Source organism: Panicum virgatum, chromosome 8N, assembly GCF_016808335.1.
Source record: "Panicum virgatum strain AP13 chromosome 8N, P.virgatum_v5, whole genome shotgun sequence".
NCBI lineage: Eukaryota > Viridiplantae > Streptophyta > Magnoliopsida > Poales > Poaceae > Panicum > Panicum virgatum.
Window position 1 is genome coordinate 32,316,290 of NC_053152.1, and position 12,614 is coordinate 32,328,903.

Consider the following 12,614-nt stretch of genomic DNA (forward strand, 5'->3'; position numbering starts at 1 on the left):
TTTTGGCGGGAGCTCCGGGGTGGTGGTTCTTGTGGCTTCATCATGCTTTGAGGTCTTCAGACGGAGTGGTCGAGGTCCTGGGTGACCGTGGTGCTCAACCGGGCGGGGCGAAACCAAGGAAGGGGAAGAACAGTAGCTTTAGGGATCTTTGTGTAATTTCTCCTTTCTTCGAGGGCCTGGTTGTAAAAGGGGATGTACTATGCTCCATTTTAATATATCTTCCCTTTTCGCAAAAAAAAAACAATGTGTGAAGTTGTCACGCGATCAAAGGATAAAGGGTATCTCTACTTAGTAAACAGGCCAGACTGGAAAAGAAACGACGCCACCAAACCGCATCGGCCACCTAGGATGAGCCCGACGAGTCGGTGTGTTCGCTGATGTGCACCACCCCGATGCCACGTTGGCCAGCCTAACGGAAGCACGTGCCGAATTGTACTGGGGAGGTGGGGATCCACCAAAGGAAAGATGGTATGGGACAATGTCAAAATTAAAGTGACTAGGTGGGTTTTTTGCAATTTTACCCAATTATTACGTTAAACATTTTCTGAAAAATCTCCGTAAACGAATGTAAGGAAACCAGTAGAATAAGATCCACACGAGAGATGCACTATGTATTATTTCGCTCCCCTCAAATAGAAAATAGTATACCAAGGAGGGCAGATAATTATTGGACGAAGTGCTGTTCAACTTCATCCAAACTACTCAATATTTCTAATATATGTGGAAAATAAGCGGTTTCTGAACCATTGCACCTTTTGAACGCAAACTAAAACACGTAGTAAAACTGAGTATCAGTCACGCGTTCAAATAAATTACATATATAGTGTAATCAAACACCTAAAAATCAACATAATGATCATAACCACCTTATGCGCACAGTAGGCTTAACATGACACAAATTTGATAAAACTACGAAGATCGAAGAGATACGTGAGCATGATGAAACACCAGTACGAGCTCACATGAATCCTCAAACTTGAGCCACCAGCTGGGCCGAGGCCACAATGGCCGGCTAGAGCGCCTCGGCCCCGGCCTAGCAGCGGCCATAACAGCTCCTTGGCCGCCTGTCGCGGCCCACTAGTCACTGCAGGAAAAAGGCCCATTAGTACCGGGCGTTAACCGCTGTTAGTACCGGCTGCGCCAGCCGATACCAGCTGGCCGGTACTAAATAGACGGTCCATTTAGTACCGGTCGCAGCGTCTGGTACTAAATATACTATTTCTTGGAAAAAATATATCCACGTGTACTGGGGTTCAAACTCATGATCTTTGGCCTCGCGTGTAGTCTTCTCTACCATCCCACCTGCACAACACAAGTGAATGTATTAAAGATGCTATCCTTTTGAAGTAATTAGGATGGACCATTTAGTACCGGGCCATGACCATTTAGTACCGGGCTATAACACCACCCGGTACTAAATGACACAATTTAGTACCAGGTGGTGTTATGACCCGGTACTAAATGGCTTGGGGCCCGGGAGCTATTTAGTACCGGGTCATAACACCAACCGGTACTAAATGATGACATTTAGTACCGGATGGTGTTATGACCCCGTACTAAATGGTCCCGTGGGGTACTGTGCTATAGAACCGGTACTAAATAGAGGTGGACGAATGACTTTTTTTCTAGTAGTGAGCGGCCACAGCGCACTGTCTCGGCTGTGCATGCTGATCGAGCAGTACCACACTCCCCTTGGCCAGAGGATGAGATCCTCCTCCATTACTCCATGATATTCCATCAGCTCTTTATAGTCTCCAGTTTTCTCAATTGTCAGCAGCTCATTGTCATTAACCATGAAATAAGATTCTACCATCTTGTCATCTTTGGAACCCGAAGTTTCTTGCACGATGGGTCCAAAGTCCAAGATCCTCCTTGATTGTGGGCTTGACTTATGCATTGTGCTAAGTAATACGTGTCGTAACTTGACAAGAAATGAAAAAAAAGGATACAGATAGCTTACGTTTCTGCACAAGACCAAGACTCTACACGAAGCTCTCTTTGGCACACATACAGCTGTATATATAAACCAAGTAAGAAGACTAGCTAGCTAGAGGAGTGACGACACACACACAGATCGATAGAGAGAGAAAATGGGCGTTGTGGTGAACAAGTCGGCGCCGGTGATGGTGAAGCCATCGGAGCCGGTGGCGACGACAGGCGCCACCGTTAAACTCTCGTCTTTAGACCAGGTACATACTAACATTCCAGTCACATCGTTGTTGGTGTTCCAACATCCGATGAATGAGGCCCCTGCCGAGACCATTCAGAGAGCACTGTCCCAAGCCCTTGTCCACTACTACCCAATCTCCGGTCGCATCGCCGCAGGCGCTGATGAGATCCAGTGCACCGGTGAGGGTGTGGTGTTCGTCGCCGCGTCCGCCGACTGTTCCCTGCAAGAATCGAAGCTGCTGCTCACGGAGGAGCCGCCGTCGGCGGCCGCCTCGCCAGCCGGAGCAACAAGCAGGCCGTTACTAGACGAGCTCGCCGTCTACTACGACGACACCGCCTACGGTTGCGGCGGCGGACCGTTGATGCTGGTGCAGGTCACCGCGTTCTCCTGCGGCGGCTTCGTCGTCGGGGTGACGTGGAACCACGGCGTTGGCGACACCATGGGGATCGCTCAGTTCCTGCAGGCCGTCGGAGAGATGGCACGTGGGGTGCCGTCGCCGTCGGTGATTCCCCACAGAATCTGGGACGACTCCCGGATCCCGAGCCTCTCTCCGTCCGTCATTGCCGCCGCCGTGCGACAGTAACAGTCGTCTATGGCAGCCGGCCGCGCCTGCGACCCACCATTGGACGACCTTGTCTTCCTCGACATCACCGTCCGGTCGAGCTTGATCAACCGCGTAAGAGCCGAGTACGACCTCGTCTGCAGCTCCCATGGCCGGCCTTCGCCGTCGTCGTGCACCACGTTCGAGGCGGTGGGCGCCGTGCTGTGGCGGTGCCGCACCTGTGCTATCACGTCGCCGTCTTCGTGGTCGTCGTCTTCCTCCCCGGCCGTGCTCTCGTTTGCGGTTAGCATACGCAAGAACGTCGGCGCCGGTGACGGCTACTACGGCAATGGTATTGCTGCCACTGGCCAGAAGGTGATATCCACCGTCGGCGCGGTGGCGAACGGGAGCGTCGTGGACGTAATCAAGGCTATCAAGGACGCCAAGGATGGCATTCCTGACATGCTCAAGAGGGTTCCAAGTAGCACCAACCCTTCTTTTTCTTCTTCTTCGTCGCAGCTGGTTGATCGATACAGCATGCTTGCTGTGTCATCCTGGAGAAATCTTGGTCTGGACAAGCCGGATTTCGGCAGCGGGAGCCCGGCGAGGGTGATGTTCCACAAGAAGCCGTTGGCAACATCCCAGCCTTTCTGCTATTGCCTGCCATGGAAAGGGAATGATGGGGCCAGTGTGATGTCGCTCTACGTCAAGAAGGAGCACACCGACGCCTTTCTGGCTGAACTGGCCAGCCTCAATACATGATGATTTTTCACTTACTGTTTTTTTTCTAGGTTACTGCAAGTTTATATATGTATCTTTTCTCTCTCTCTCTCTCTCTCTCTCTCTCTCTATATATATATATATATATATATATATATATATATATTATATATACGGTTTCTGATTTTGTCGCTTGTGTGTCACAAAATTCGGATAATTCAATTTTCTGACGGCATCAATTCGATCTCCCTCTTATGTAGCTTCTGAGAAGATCCGACCAGTTCATATATAACTGGTTAAAAAGAGGCAGCGTAAGTAATTGTTTCTAGAAAGAGGGCATGTGTCACAGTTGGTCTTGGTTCTATGTTTGAAGAGTCTTCTGATATTTAACTCAATCAGTGTGGATTTTGCAGCAGCCAATTCGGACCCGTCAGAATGAATGATTGAGCAACCATTGCCAAAAAAAAAAAGTTAGGCACATTTCCTTGTTGACTGTAATGTGCAGGGCACAGAAATGTACATTATTTACTAGCATGGAACAAATCTTCGTGTTGAGTAAATTGTGTTTCCATCGCCAACCATATAATGGCGCAGTACAATGTTTGAAGGTCAAAGCTTCGTGTTGAGTCTCACTAGTAGAAAACAATTTGTAGCAACACATCGATTTTTTTTATGGGTGGACCAAAATATCACATGTTCCTACAAATGAAATGGGTTTACTGTAGCAACTGAACCACCCTGGAAATCCATTTGTAGGGGAGGGTCATCCCCTCTTCCGCCCTAAAAATGGGTGTTATTTATAGGGGTGGAGGTGAACTACCCTGAAAACATTACTACAAATGATGAAATCAATGGCAGTTCAAAAATTGTTTTTTGCTGGCGGTTTGACCTTTGTGACTCTAGAAATGATTTGTCCTGTAGATTCCAAATAGAAGCCACCAGAATCGGTATCTATATAGTAGGTTCTATATATGAACCACCGGTAGAAATTGACGTTGATTTTTACCCGTGGTTTGTACCAGTAACCGCTGCTACAAATATGATTTTTACCCGGGTTTGTTATAGTAACTGCCGTAATAATAGCCTTCGCAATCCACAGAGGGTTTATCTAATGACCGCCAGTAATAATCGCCTTCGCAGCTTCACGGCCCAGCAGCCCATCTCAGTATTCCAGATCGACATTGGAGCCCTAGAGGTCGCTCCCGTTCGACCAGAGTGGCGATGGCGGCCACTTGGAAGAGAGGCGCACAAGACTGCAGCGAGCGGGGCGCCCGGTGCGCCGCAGGAGTCAATGCCGAGGGGTCATCCCCTTTGCGAGGCCCTCTACTAGTAGGCTGGATTTAAACCCTTGAAATCGATGGGAAATTTGGGTTGACATGGGAGCAGGATTTTGTTCCTAGGGGATACTGATCTGTTAGTTGCTAGGAGAGAGTACTAGTAGTTGCTGCTGTGGACCAATTGCATTGTTGAATTGACCGATAGGTCAACCTATAGATTCTATACCTGGACAATTGTTGTAGGTCATGGCACTGGTCTCATTGCTTTGATGTTTGCAGTATGAAGTATGGTAGTTGTTTCTATTTTAATCAAGAATTTAATTTGCAATATTTTCTTGTTTATTACTCGTTTCATAGTTGTAGTTGTTCATCTGTAGCACTTTTGAAGTGATATATGCATGTGACTGTTCTATTCAGATAACGTTTAGGGAATTATTAGCTAGATGTTTGGCCTGTGATTGGAGTTGTGTAACACTCGGTTTACAAAAAGACATAAACCGAGCAATTATATACGTGCCAGGATCAAGTCACACGTATATACAATAGAATAAACAGTATATCACATCACATATCACATAAAAAGATATAATAAAGCGAGTACGAATGTTGTTTATTACATTAATGACAAATGTCTGATACAGAGTATGCGGAAATATAAAACAAGTACGAAACTCGGAAGCTGGGCGCCACAGGGACGTCGACTGGGAGACGAACGCCTAGAAGTCCTCGTACTCCTGGTAGCTCTGAGTGAACTCCTTCGCGTCAGCAGGAACTAAGCAGCAATAGAGTATCCCCAAGAGGAAAAGGAGTAGAGTAGGCAAGAGTGAGTACGCAACTTGTACTCAACAAGTATAACACAAACTATGAGGCTCTAAAGTTGGCTGACTCAACTGCATTAGCTTTTAAGTCTTGGCAAAGTTTTATTACAGCTATTTACTACAAGTTGATGAATTACCATAAACCCAGTTACATAGTAATTAATCAGATTTAATTGTGATACTGCTGAGAACCAAACCAAACCACCCGGGGAACCCCCCTAACCAAAGGAAGATAACCCCACTAATCAAAAGGAGGATCCGGGCCGCTCATGACCGTGAGCATGGCTAGTATACCAGTTTTACACTCTGCAGAGGTTACACATCTTTACCCACAAGTCGTGAGCTACGCTAGTTGTTCATCACACTTCCATAGGTGAGATGGCTAGCAAACTCACTACGAGGCCGTTATGAAGAATCTCGTTGGTAAGGAGTAACCGCGAGGGTGGATCGGCGACGATGGGGCCCACCTCACGGGGGTACAAGACACGGAGCACAGACCAAGCCGGAGGAGCAGGGACCATTGAAGCTTACCGCCCCTGCCCCGCAGGTAAGTTACTCCAAACCAAAAATACCTAATTAGTAAGCCAAGACCGTCTCATTCCAGTCTTGTGGTTGCGCGGTTGTCCCAGGTTGTCGCTCTAATGACGTACGGTCCTTATGGAGAGTAGCTAGCACAAAACACAGTGCGAGCCCCCTAAACCAAGTTTCTAGAAAAACTAATTTTTAACGAGACGTGAGCCACTCAAGCGGGCCACTCCCAGAATTAAGTTACATATACCATTAATCAAATTAATTAAAAAATACCAAGTGTGTTATAGCGCAGCAACCTAGCACAACTACCCAAAATGCAACCCAAGGGATATATATATGGTAATAAAGTGGCTAGGAAAGTCCTTATAGGCATATAGTATTAAAATGCAGTATGAAAATGTATTTAAAAGTGATGGGTGTTGTTCATGTTATACTTGCCTTCCTCAAACTGCTCCTGCTGCTCAAACTGCTCAGAAGGTGGTGGCTGCTCCGGGTACTGGTACTGGGGCTCCTCCGGTAGCTCAACGTCTACTCACGAACACATGGCCAGAAACAAGGCAACAATATAAACATACGTCCAAACAAGAGAAAACACTAAGAAACAGTACAACAATGCATGAAAATAGCAAACAAAACTAAGCTAGAACTATTCTACGTGTTACAACGATCGCGTGGACATAAAGAACGCCTAAAACAGAGCTAGAACGCGAAAACTAGGCTTAAAACAAGGTCTAGGGACTTTTCTGCAAGAAAAACTAAGTTTCTAGGGGTTTTCTGCAAAAACCAGGGACCTATACATAATTAGTGGTTAGATCCAGGGCTAGCGCATAAAAACGCACGGGCTGGACCACGGGCGCTATTTCTAGAAAGCTCGGGGGCTAAAACGCTAAAAACTGGGCCTAACTGTAAATACTTTTACACTGGTTAGGACCGCGGGTTGAATCTAGGAAAGTTTAGGGGCTCTTTAACAAGATTGCCAGGGCGAAGGGGTACGCGCGGATCTAGACCGTTGGATCGCGATTCGGTGGCTCAGGACGAACCGGTGTCTAGATCTAATCTGGGCCACTAACTTCAGATCTGACGGATCAGGTGGAAAGGGGTCGGCGGCGGCGGCGCGGGTCGCTGGGAAACCCTTTACTGCGGCGGCGCTTCACCGGAGATGATCGATTCTGGTGTTCCAGGGGCCAAAACAACTCGGGTTTGGATCTGGGATGGCCTACATGACATGCGTGATCCACCTGTGGCCTAAGCTGGGCTCGGGGAGGCTCAGAGCGGTGGTTGCGACGGCGGCGGCGGCTCTGCGCGGCGACGCTCACCGGCGTGCGCGTGTTTGTGCAGGGCTATGCTCGGAACTGGGCGCAAACGAGTGCCGGTGCGTGCGCAGAGCTAAGGCAAGCCTTTGCCGGGCTTGTGCAGTGCTGATACGGGCTGCAGCGGGCCCGCCACGGTGGTGCTACGCCTGTACGGCGGCGGAGCGCCGGTGAACGGCGTTCTGGTCGCGGGGGTGGGCTACGGCCTACAGATTCTAGCGCAAAAGAGAGAGGAGGTCGGGCTGGTGCTAACCTAGGGCTCGGGCCGAGGTGATTCGGCGAGGTCCGGGCGGCGGAGGTGGGGCGGAGCTCGCGGAGGAGTCGATGCAGGGGGTTTTCGGGCTCCTGGTCTCCACGCTTCGGCGCGTGGTGGTCCTGCGAAGGAACCACGGTGGTCAGGGCGGTCCGAAATGCTCCGGCGGCATGGAATTGCCATGGCAGTCCGAGCTCACCTGAGCTGCCCGCCGTGCGATTCCCGGCAATGCAGAGGGTCGGGGTCGAGATTGGGGCCTCGTGAAGCTTCCAGGTGTCGAGGTGGTGCTGCTGCGCGTTTTGTCTGGGGCTAGGAGGCGGTGGTGTGGTGAGTTCACGGCGGCGCAGAGAATCTGCTCCGGCGCAGAGGGTGTGGTGGTGGTGCTAGAGCTCGGGAACGGCGGCTATGGCAAGGATAGGGCACAGAGGAGGACTGCGGGCGCTAATTAAAGGAAGCCCGGGTATCTTGGGCGTGCGTGCCCGGCGCTGAGATTACGGCCGCGATCACGGCGCACGGAGGAAGTGGATCGCGCACAACGGCCACTGCGTGATCCTGGGCACCGGGTGTGGAAGCTTCTGGAAGGAAGGCGTGCGCCGGAGGCTGGCCGGTGGCCCTGCAGGGTCGGGGTGGCCCACGAGGCAGCGGCGGGGCGAGCTGGGCGGGGCAGAGCAGAGAGTGAGGTGAGACGGCTCAGCGTGGAGGATGCGGGAGGATGGAGAAGGGGCCGATAGGTGGGGTCCCGGCGGCAGTGAAAGAGAGAGAGAAGGCGCGGTGAGCGGGGGAAGCGGGCTGCGGGAGCGGACGGGCGACTGGGCTGGCGCGGCGAAACGGGCCGAGCGGAGGGAGTGGGCCGCTGTGCTTGGGTCGGGGCGCGGGAGGAAGACTTGGGCCGAGCTGGGTTGGGCTGGTTTCCCGGTTGGGTTGGTTTTCTTATTTCCTTTCTTTTTCTATTTCAAACTAACTCAAATTAACTCAAATCTAATTGAATTCGAATTCAAATTTGAATTCAAAACTCCTATGCATTCAAACAAAAATAAAACATGCACCAACATGAATGCAACAACAAGTTTAAACCTAGAATTTTTTTTAATTACTTGTGAAAGAAAATTAAATTAAATGCATGACTAAGCATATAAACCTTAGAAATTTAAATAAAGCCCATTAAATTTGTTATTAAATGCTGAAATTTAAATTAGGGTGTTACAAACCCTACCCCCTTATAGGAATCTCGTCCCCAAGATTCAGCTAGACTGGCTAGCAAAGAGATCTGGATATGTCTTCCTCAGCTAATCTTCTCGCTCCCATGTAGCCTCAGCTTCACTGTGATGACTTCACTGAACTCTGCACATCTTAATGCGCTTGTTCCGTGTAACCCTCTCTGACGTCTCCAGAATCTTCACCGGGTGCTCAATATAGGTCAGATCTTCCTGCACATCTAACCCATCCAGTGGTGCCTGCTCCTCAGGTACTCGTAGACACTTCTTCAACTGAGAAATGTGGAAGACATCATGCACTCCAGAGAGATCAGTGGGCAACTCTAGGTGATAAGCAACTTCGCCTTTCCTCTCCAGCACCCTGAATGGACCAATGTACCTTGGTGCTAATTTCCCTTTTATATTAAACCTGTGGATTCCCCGCATTGGTGACACCTTCAAGTATACATAATCGTTCACCTTGAAGGTCAGGTCCCTCCGTTTGCCATCTGCATAGCTCTTCTGCCTAGTCTGTGCAATCCTCAGATTTTCCCGCACAGTCTGTACCATCTGCTCTGCATCTTCTATAATGTCAGGGCCAAAGAGCTGCTTCTCACCAATATGATCCCAATAAAGAGGAGTCCTGCACTTTCTGCCATACAATGCCTCAAAGGGTGACTTCTTCAGACTGGCCTGGTAGCTGTTGTTGTTGGAAAACTCAGCATACGACAGGCACTTATCCCAACTGGTACCATACTGAATAGCACAAGCTCTCAGCATATCCTCCAACACTTGGTTGGTTCTCTTTGTCTGCCCATCTGTCTGAGGATGATAGGCGGTACGGAAGCGCAGCTTCATGTCAACGAATCATGGAGCTGCTCCCAGAACCGTGAAGTGAACTGTGATCCTCTATCATATACGATCTTCTTGGGCACACCATGCAAACAGACAATCCAGGAGATATATAACTCTGCAAGTCTGGCACCGGAGTAAGTAGTGTTCACTTTAATGAAGTGAGCAACCTTCGTCAAACGGTCCGCTACTACCCATATAGAGTTGTACCCCTGCTGAGTACGAGGCAATCCCACTATGAAATCCATCATGATCTCCTCCCATTTCCACTCAAGAATCTTCAACGGCTGCAACAAACTGGGTGGCCTCTGATGTTCTGCCTTCACATGCTGACATGTGTCGCAGATGGCCACATACTCGGTGACTAAACGCTTCATCCCAGGCCAACAGAAATGCTCCTTAAGATCATAGTACATCTTAGTACTGTCCGGATGAATAGAGTAAGCCGTATCATGAGCCTCACTCAGAATCAACTTCCTGAGATCATTCCCCTCTGGCACACAAATCCGGTTCTTGTACCACAAAGTACCCTGATCATCCTCTCTGAAATGAGGAGCCTTGCCTTTCTTGAGTAACTCACGAATCTCCTGTAGCTTCTTGTCTTCCTTCGGATGTTGCCGGATCTCTGCCTCTAGAGTGGGCTCTGCCTCGAATGCTGCACTCGAAGTATGATGCAAGAAACCCAGACTCAACTACTCAAACTCGTCGCATAACTCTGGAGGCATCTAGAAAGCAACAGCCATGTTGACATAGCTTCTTCTGCTCAGAGCATCTGCCACAACATTGGCCTTACCCGGATGATAGTGAATCTCCAGGTCATTATCCTTGACCAGCTCTAACCATCTCCTCTACCGCATGTTCAGCTCACTCTGCGTGAATATATACTTGAGGCTCTTGTGATCTGTGTAGATATCACACTGCTGCCCGAACAAGTAATGCCTCCAAATCTTCAGAGCATGCACAACTGCGGCTAACTCAAGATCATGAGTGGGATAGTTCAGCTCATGCCGACGTAACTGCCGTGAAGCATAAGCAATCACTCTTCCCTCTTGCATCAGAACACAACCAAGACCATCCTTCGAAGCATCACAACACACCGTGAACCTCTTGCTCTGGTCTGGCAGAGTAAGAACTGGCGCTGTAGTAAGCCTCTTCTTCAACTCATCAAAGGCCATCTGACGCTCATCAGTCCATATGAAATCTGCATTCTTCTCTAGCAAAGAAGTCAAGGGCTTCGCGATATTGGAGAAATTCTCAATAAACCTCCGATAATATCCTGCTAAGCCCAAGAATGACCGGACTTCCTTCACCATCTGCGGTGTCTCCCACTCAAGCACATCCTTCACCTTGCTCGGATCAACTGCAATGCCTCCCTTGGAGATGATATGACCGAGGAATGGAACCTCATCAATCGAGAACTCACACTTGCTGAACTTTGCATATAGCTGATGCTCCCTCAATCTCTGCAGCACTAGCTTCAGATGAACTTCATGCTCTGCCTCAGACTTGGAAAAGATCAGAATATCATCAATGAAGATCACCACGAAGACATCCAGATAATCCATGAAAACCATGTTCATCAAGTGCATGAAGTAAGCCGGGGCATTAGTCAAGCCGAAAGACATGACCGTGTACTCATACAGCCCGTACTTGCAGGTGAATGTCGTCTTCGGAATATCCTCAAGACGGATCCTCAGCTGAAAATAGCCCGAACGCAGATCAATCTTCGAGAATACACGAGCACCTCAAAGCAGATCAAACAGATCCTCAATACGGGGCAGTGGATGCTTGTTCTTAATGGTAACTGTGTTCAGCTCCCGATAATCGACACACATTCTCTTCGAGCCATCCTTCTTATCTACTAGTAACAATGGAAAAGCCTAAGGAGAAAAGCTGCGACGGATATAGCCCTTGGCTAGCAACTCATCAATAGTCTTCTTGACTTCCTCATTCTCTATAGGTGCCATACGGTAGGGTCGCTTTGCAATAGGAGCAGTGCCAGGCAAGAGATCAATAGAAAACTTGATGTCGCGTTCAGGCGGCATACCTGGCAAATCATCCGGAAAGACATCCGGGAATTCAGACACCACGCGAATACCATCCGTGGGTCTAGCCTCCATCTGATGAAGAAATCCAGAAGGTTCGACTGCACTGATAGTAACCTCCTGACCACTGGAAGCCGATAACAAGATTGTCCTCTGAGCACAATCTATCCGGACTCCCCACTTAGCAAGAGTCTCCATCCCCAGAATGACATCGATGCCCTTGGTGTCTAGCACCATCAGATCTGTACTAAATTCTACCCCCCTTAAGGATACACTGACTCTGGGGCAGAAGGTATGAGACCTCAATTGTCCTCCCGGTGAAGATACTAATAGGCACCTCTTTAATGTGCTAGTACGAATACCATGTTGCTCGACAAAAGACTGTGTAATGAAGGAATGCATAGCACCAATATCGAAAAGCACTGTAGCTGGATATGAATTGACCATGAACGTACCAATAACCACATTGGGAGCCTCGGCCGCTGACTCGGCCGTAACATGGTTCACCCTCCCCTGAAGTGGCGCCCTGGGCTGAGCTAACTATTCTTTGAACAATCAAGCCTTGCATATTCTTTCTTGGCCAAACTCAAACTTTTGTTAGGTACTTAATTTTAAAACAGAGTGAACTATTGGAGCTGAAGCAACTACCCTAATGACCTCATGATGATGTTAGATGCATGCATCAGGTGTTATTTAATTCAAACTTGACATAAAAATGAACTATGGAACCAGAAGTCTAAGAATTCAGAATCTCTTTGCACCAAGAGGATTATTAAGAATTAGACCTCAAGGCAGTAGGGACACCACTGCTAGGTTCTCATCTCCATGATTTGTTAAATCTGATATCATTACTATTTTGTTATTTGATAGGATGTGAACTAGGTGTTAAATGGATTTCTAGGAG

General features: G+C 48.7%; 2 protein-coding genes across 2 annotated transcripts; both read left to right on the forward strand.

Moving 5' to 3' along the window:
• Positions 1-2,063: 2,063 nt before the first annotated feature.
• On the forward strand, positions 2,064-2,780 carry LOC120686124 (acyl transferase 15-like). Its single transcript, XM_039968288.1, has one exon. The coding sequence runs from the start codon at positions 2,091-2,093 to the stop codon at positions 2,751-2,753; it is 663 nt and encodes a 220-aa protein (XP_039824222.1). The 5' UTR covers positions 2,064-2,090; the 3' UTR covers positions 2,754-2,780.
• Positions 2,763-3,473, forward strand: LOC120684953 (acyl transferase 15-like). The gene has a single exon (XM_039966807.1). The coding sequence runs from the start codon at positions 2,763-2,765 to the stop codon at positions 3,471-3,473; it is 711 nt and encodes a 236-aa protein (XP_039822741.1).
• The last annotated feature ends 9,141 nt before the right edge of the window (positions 3,474-12,614 follow it).

Coding starts and splice junctions, on each gene's coding strand:
- LOC120686124 (XM_039968288.1), top strand. CDS start 2,091: ATGGGCGTTGTGGTGAACAAGTCGGCGCCGGTGATGGTGAAGCCATCG.
- LOC120684953 (XM_039966807.1), top strand. CDS start 2,763: ATGGCAGCCGGCCGCGCCTGCGACCCACCATTGGACGACCTTGTCTTC.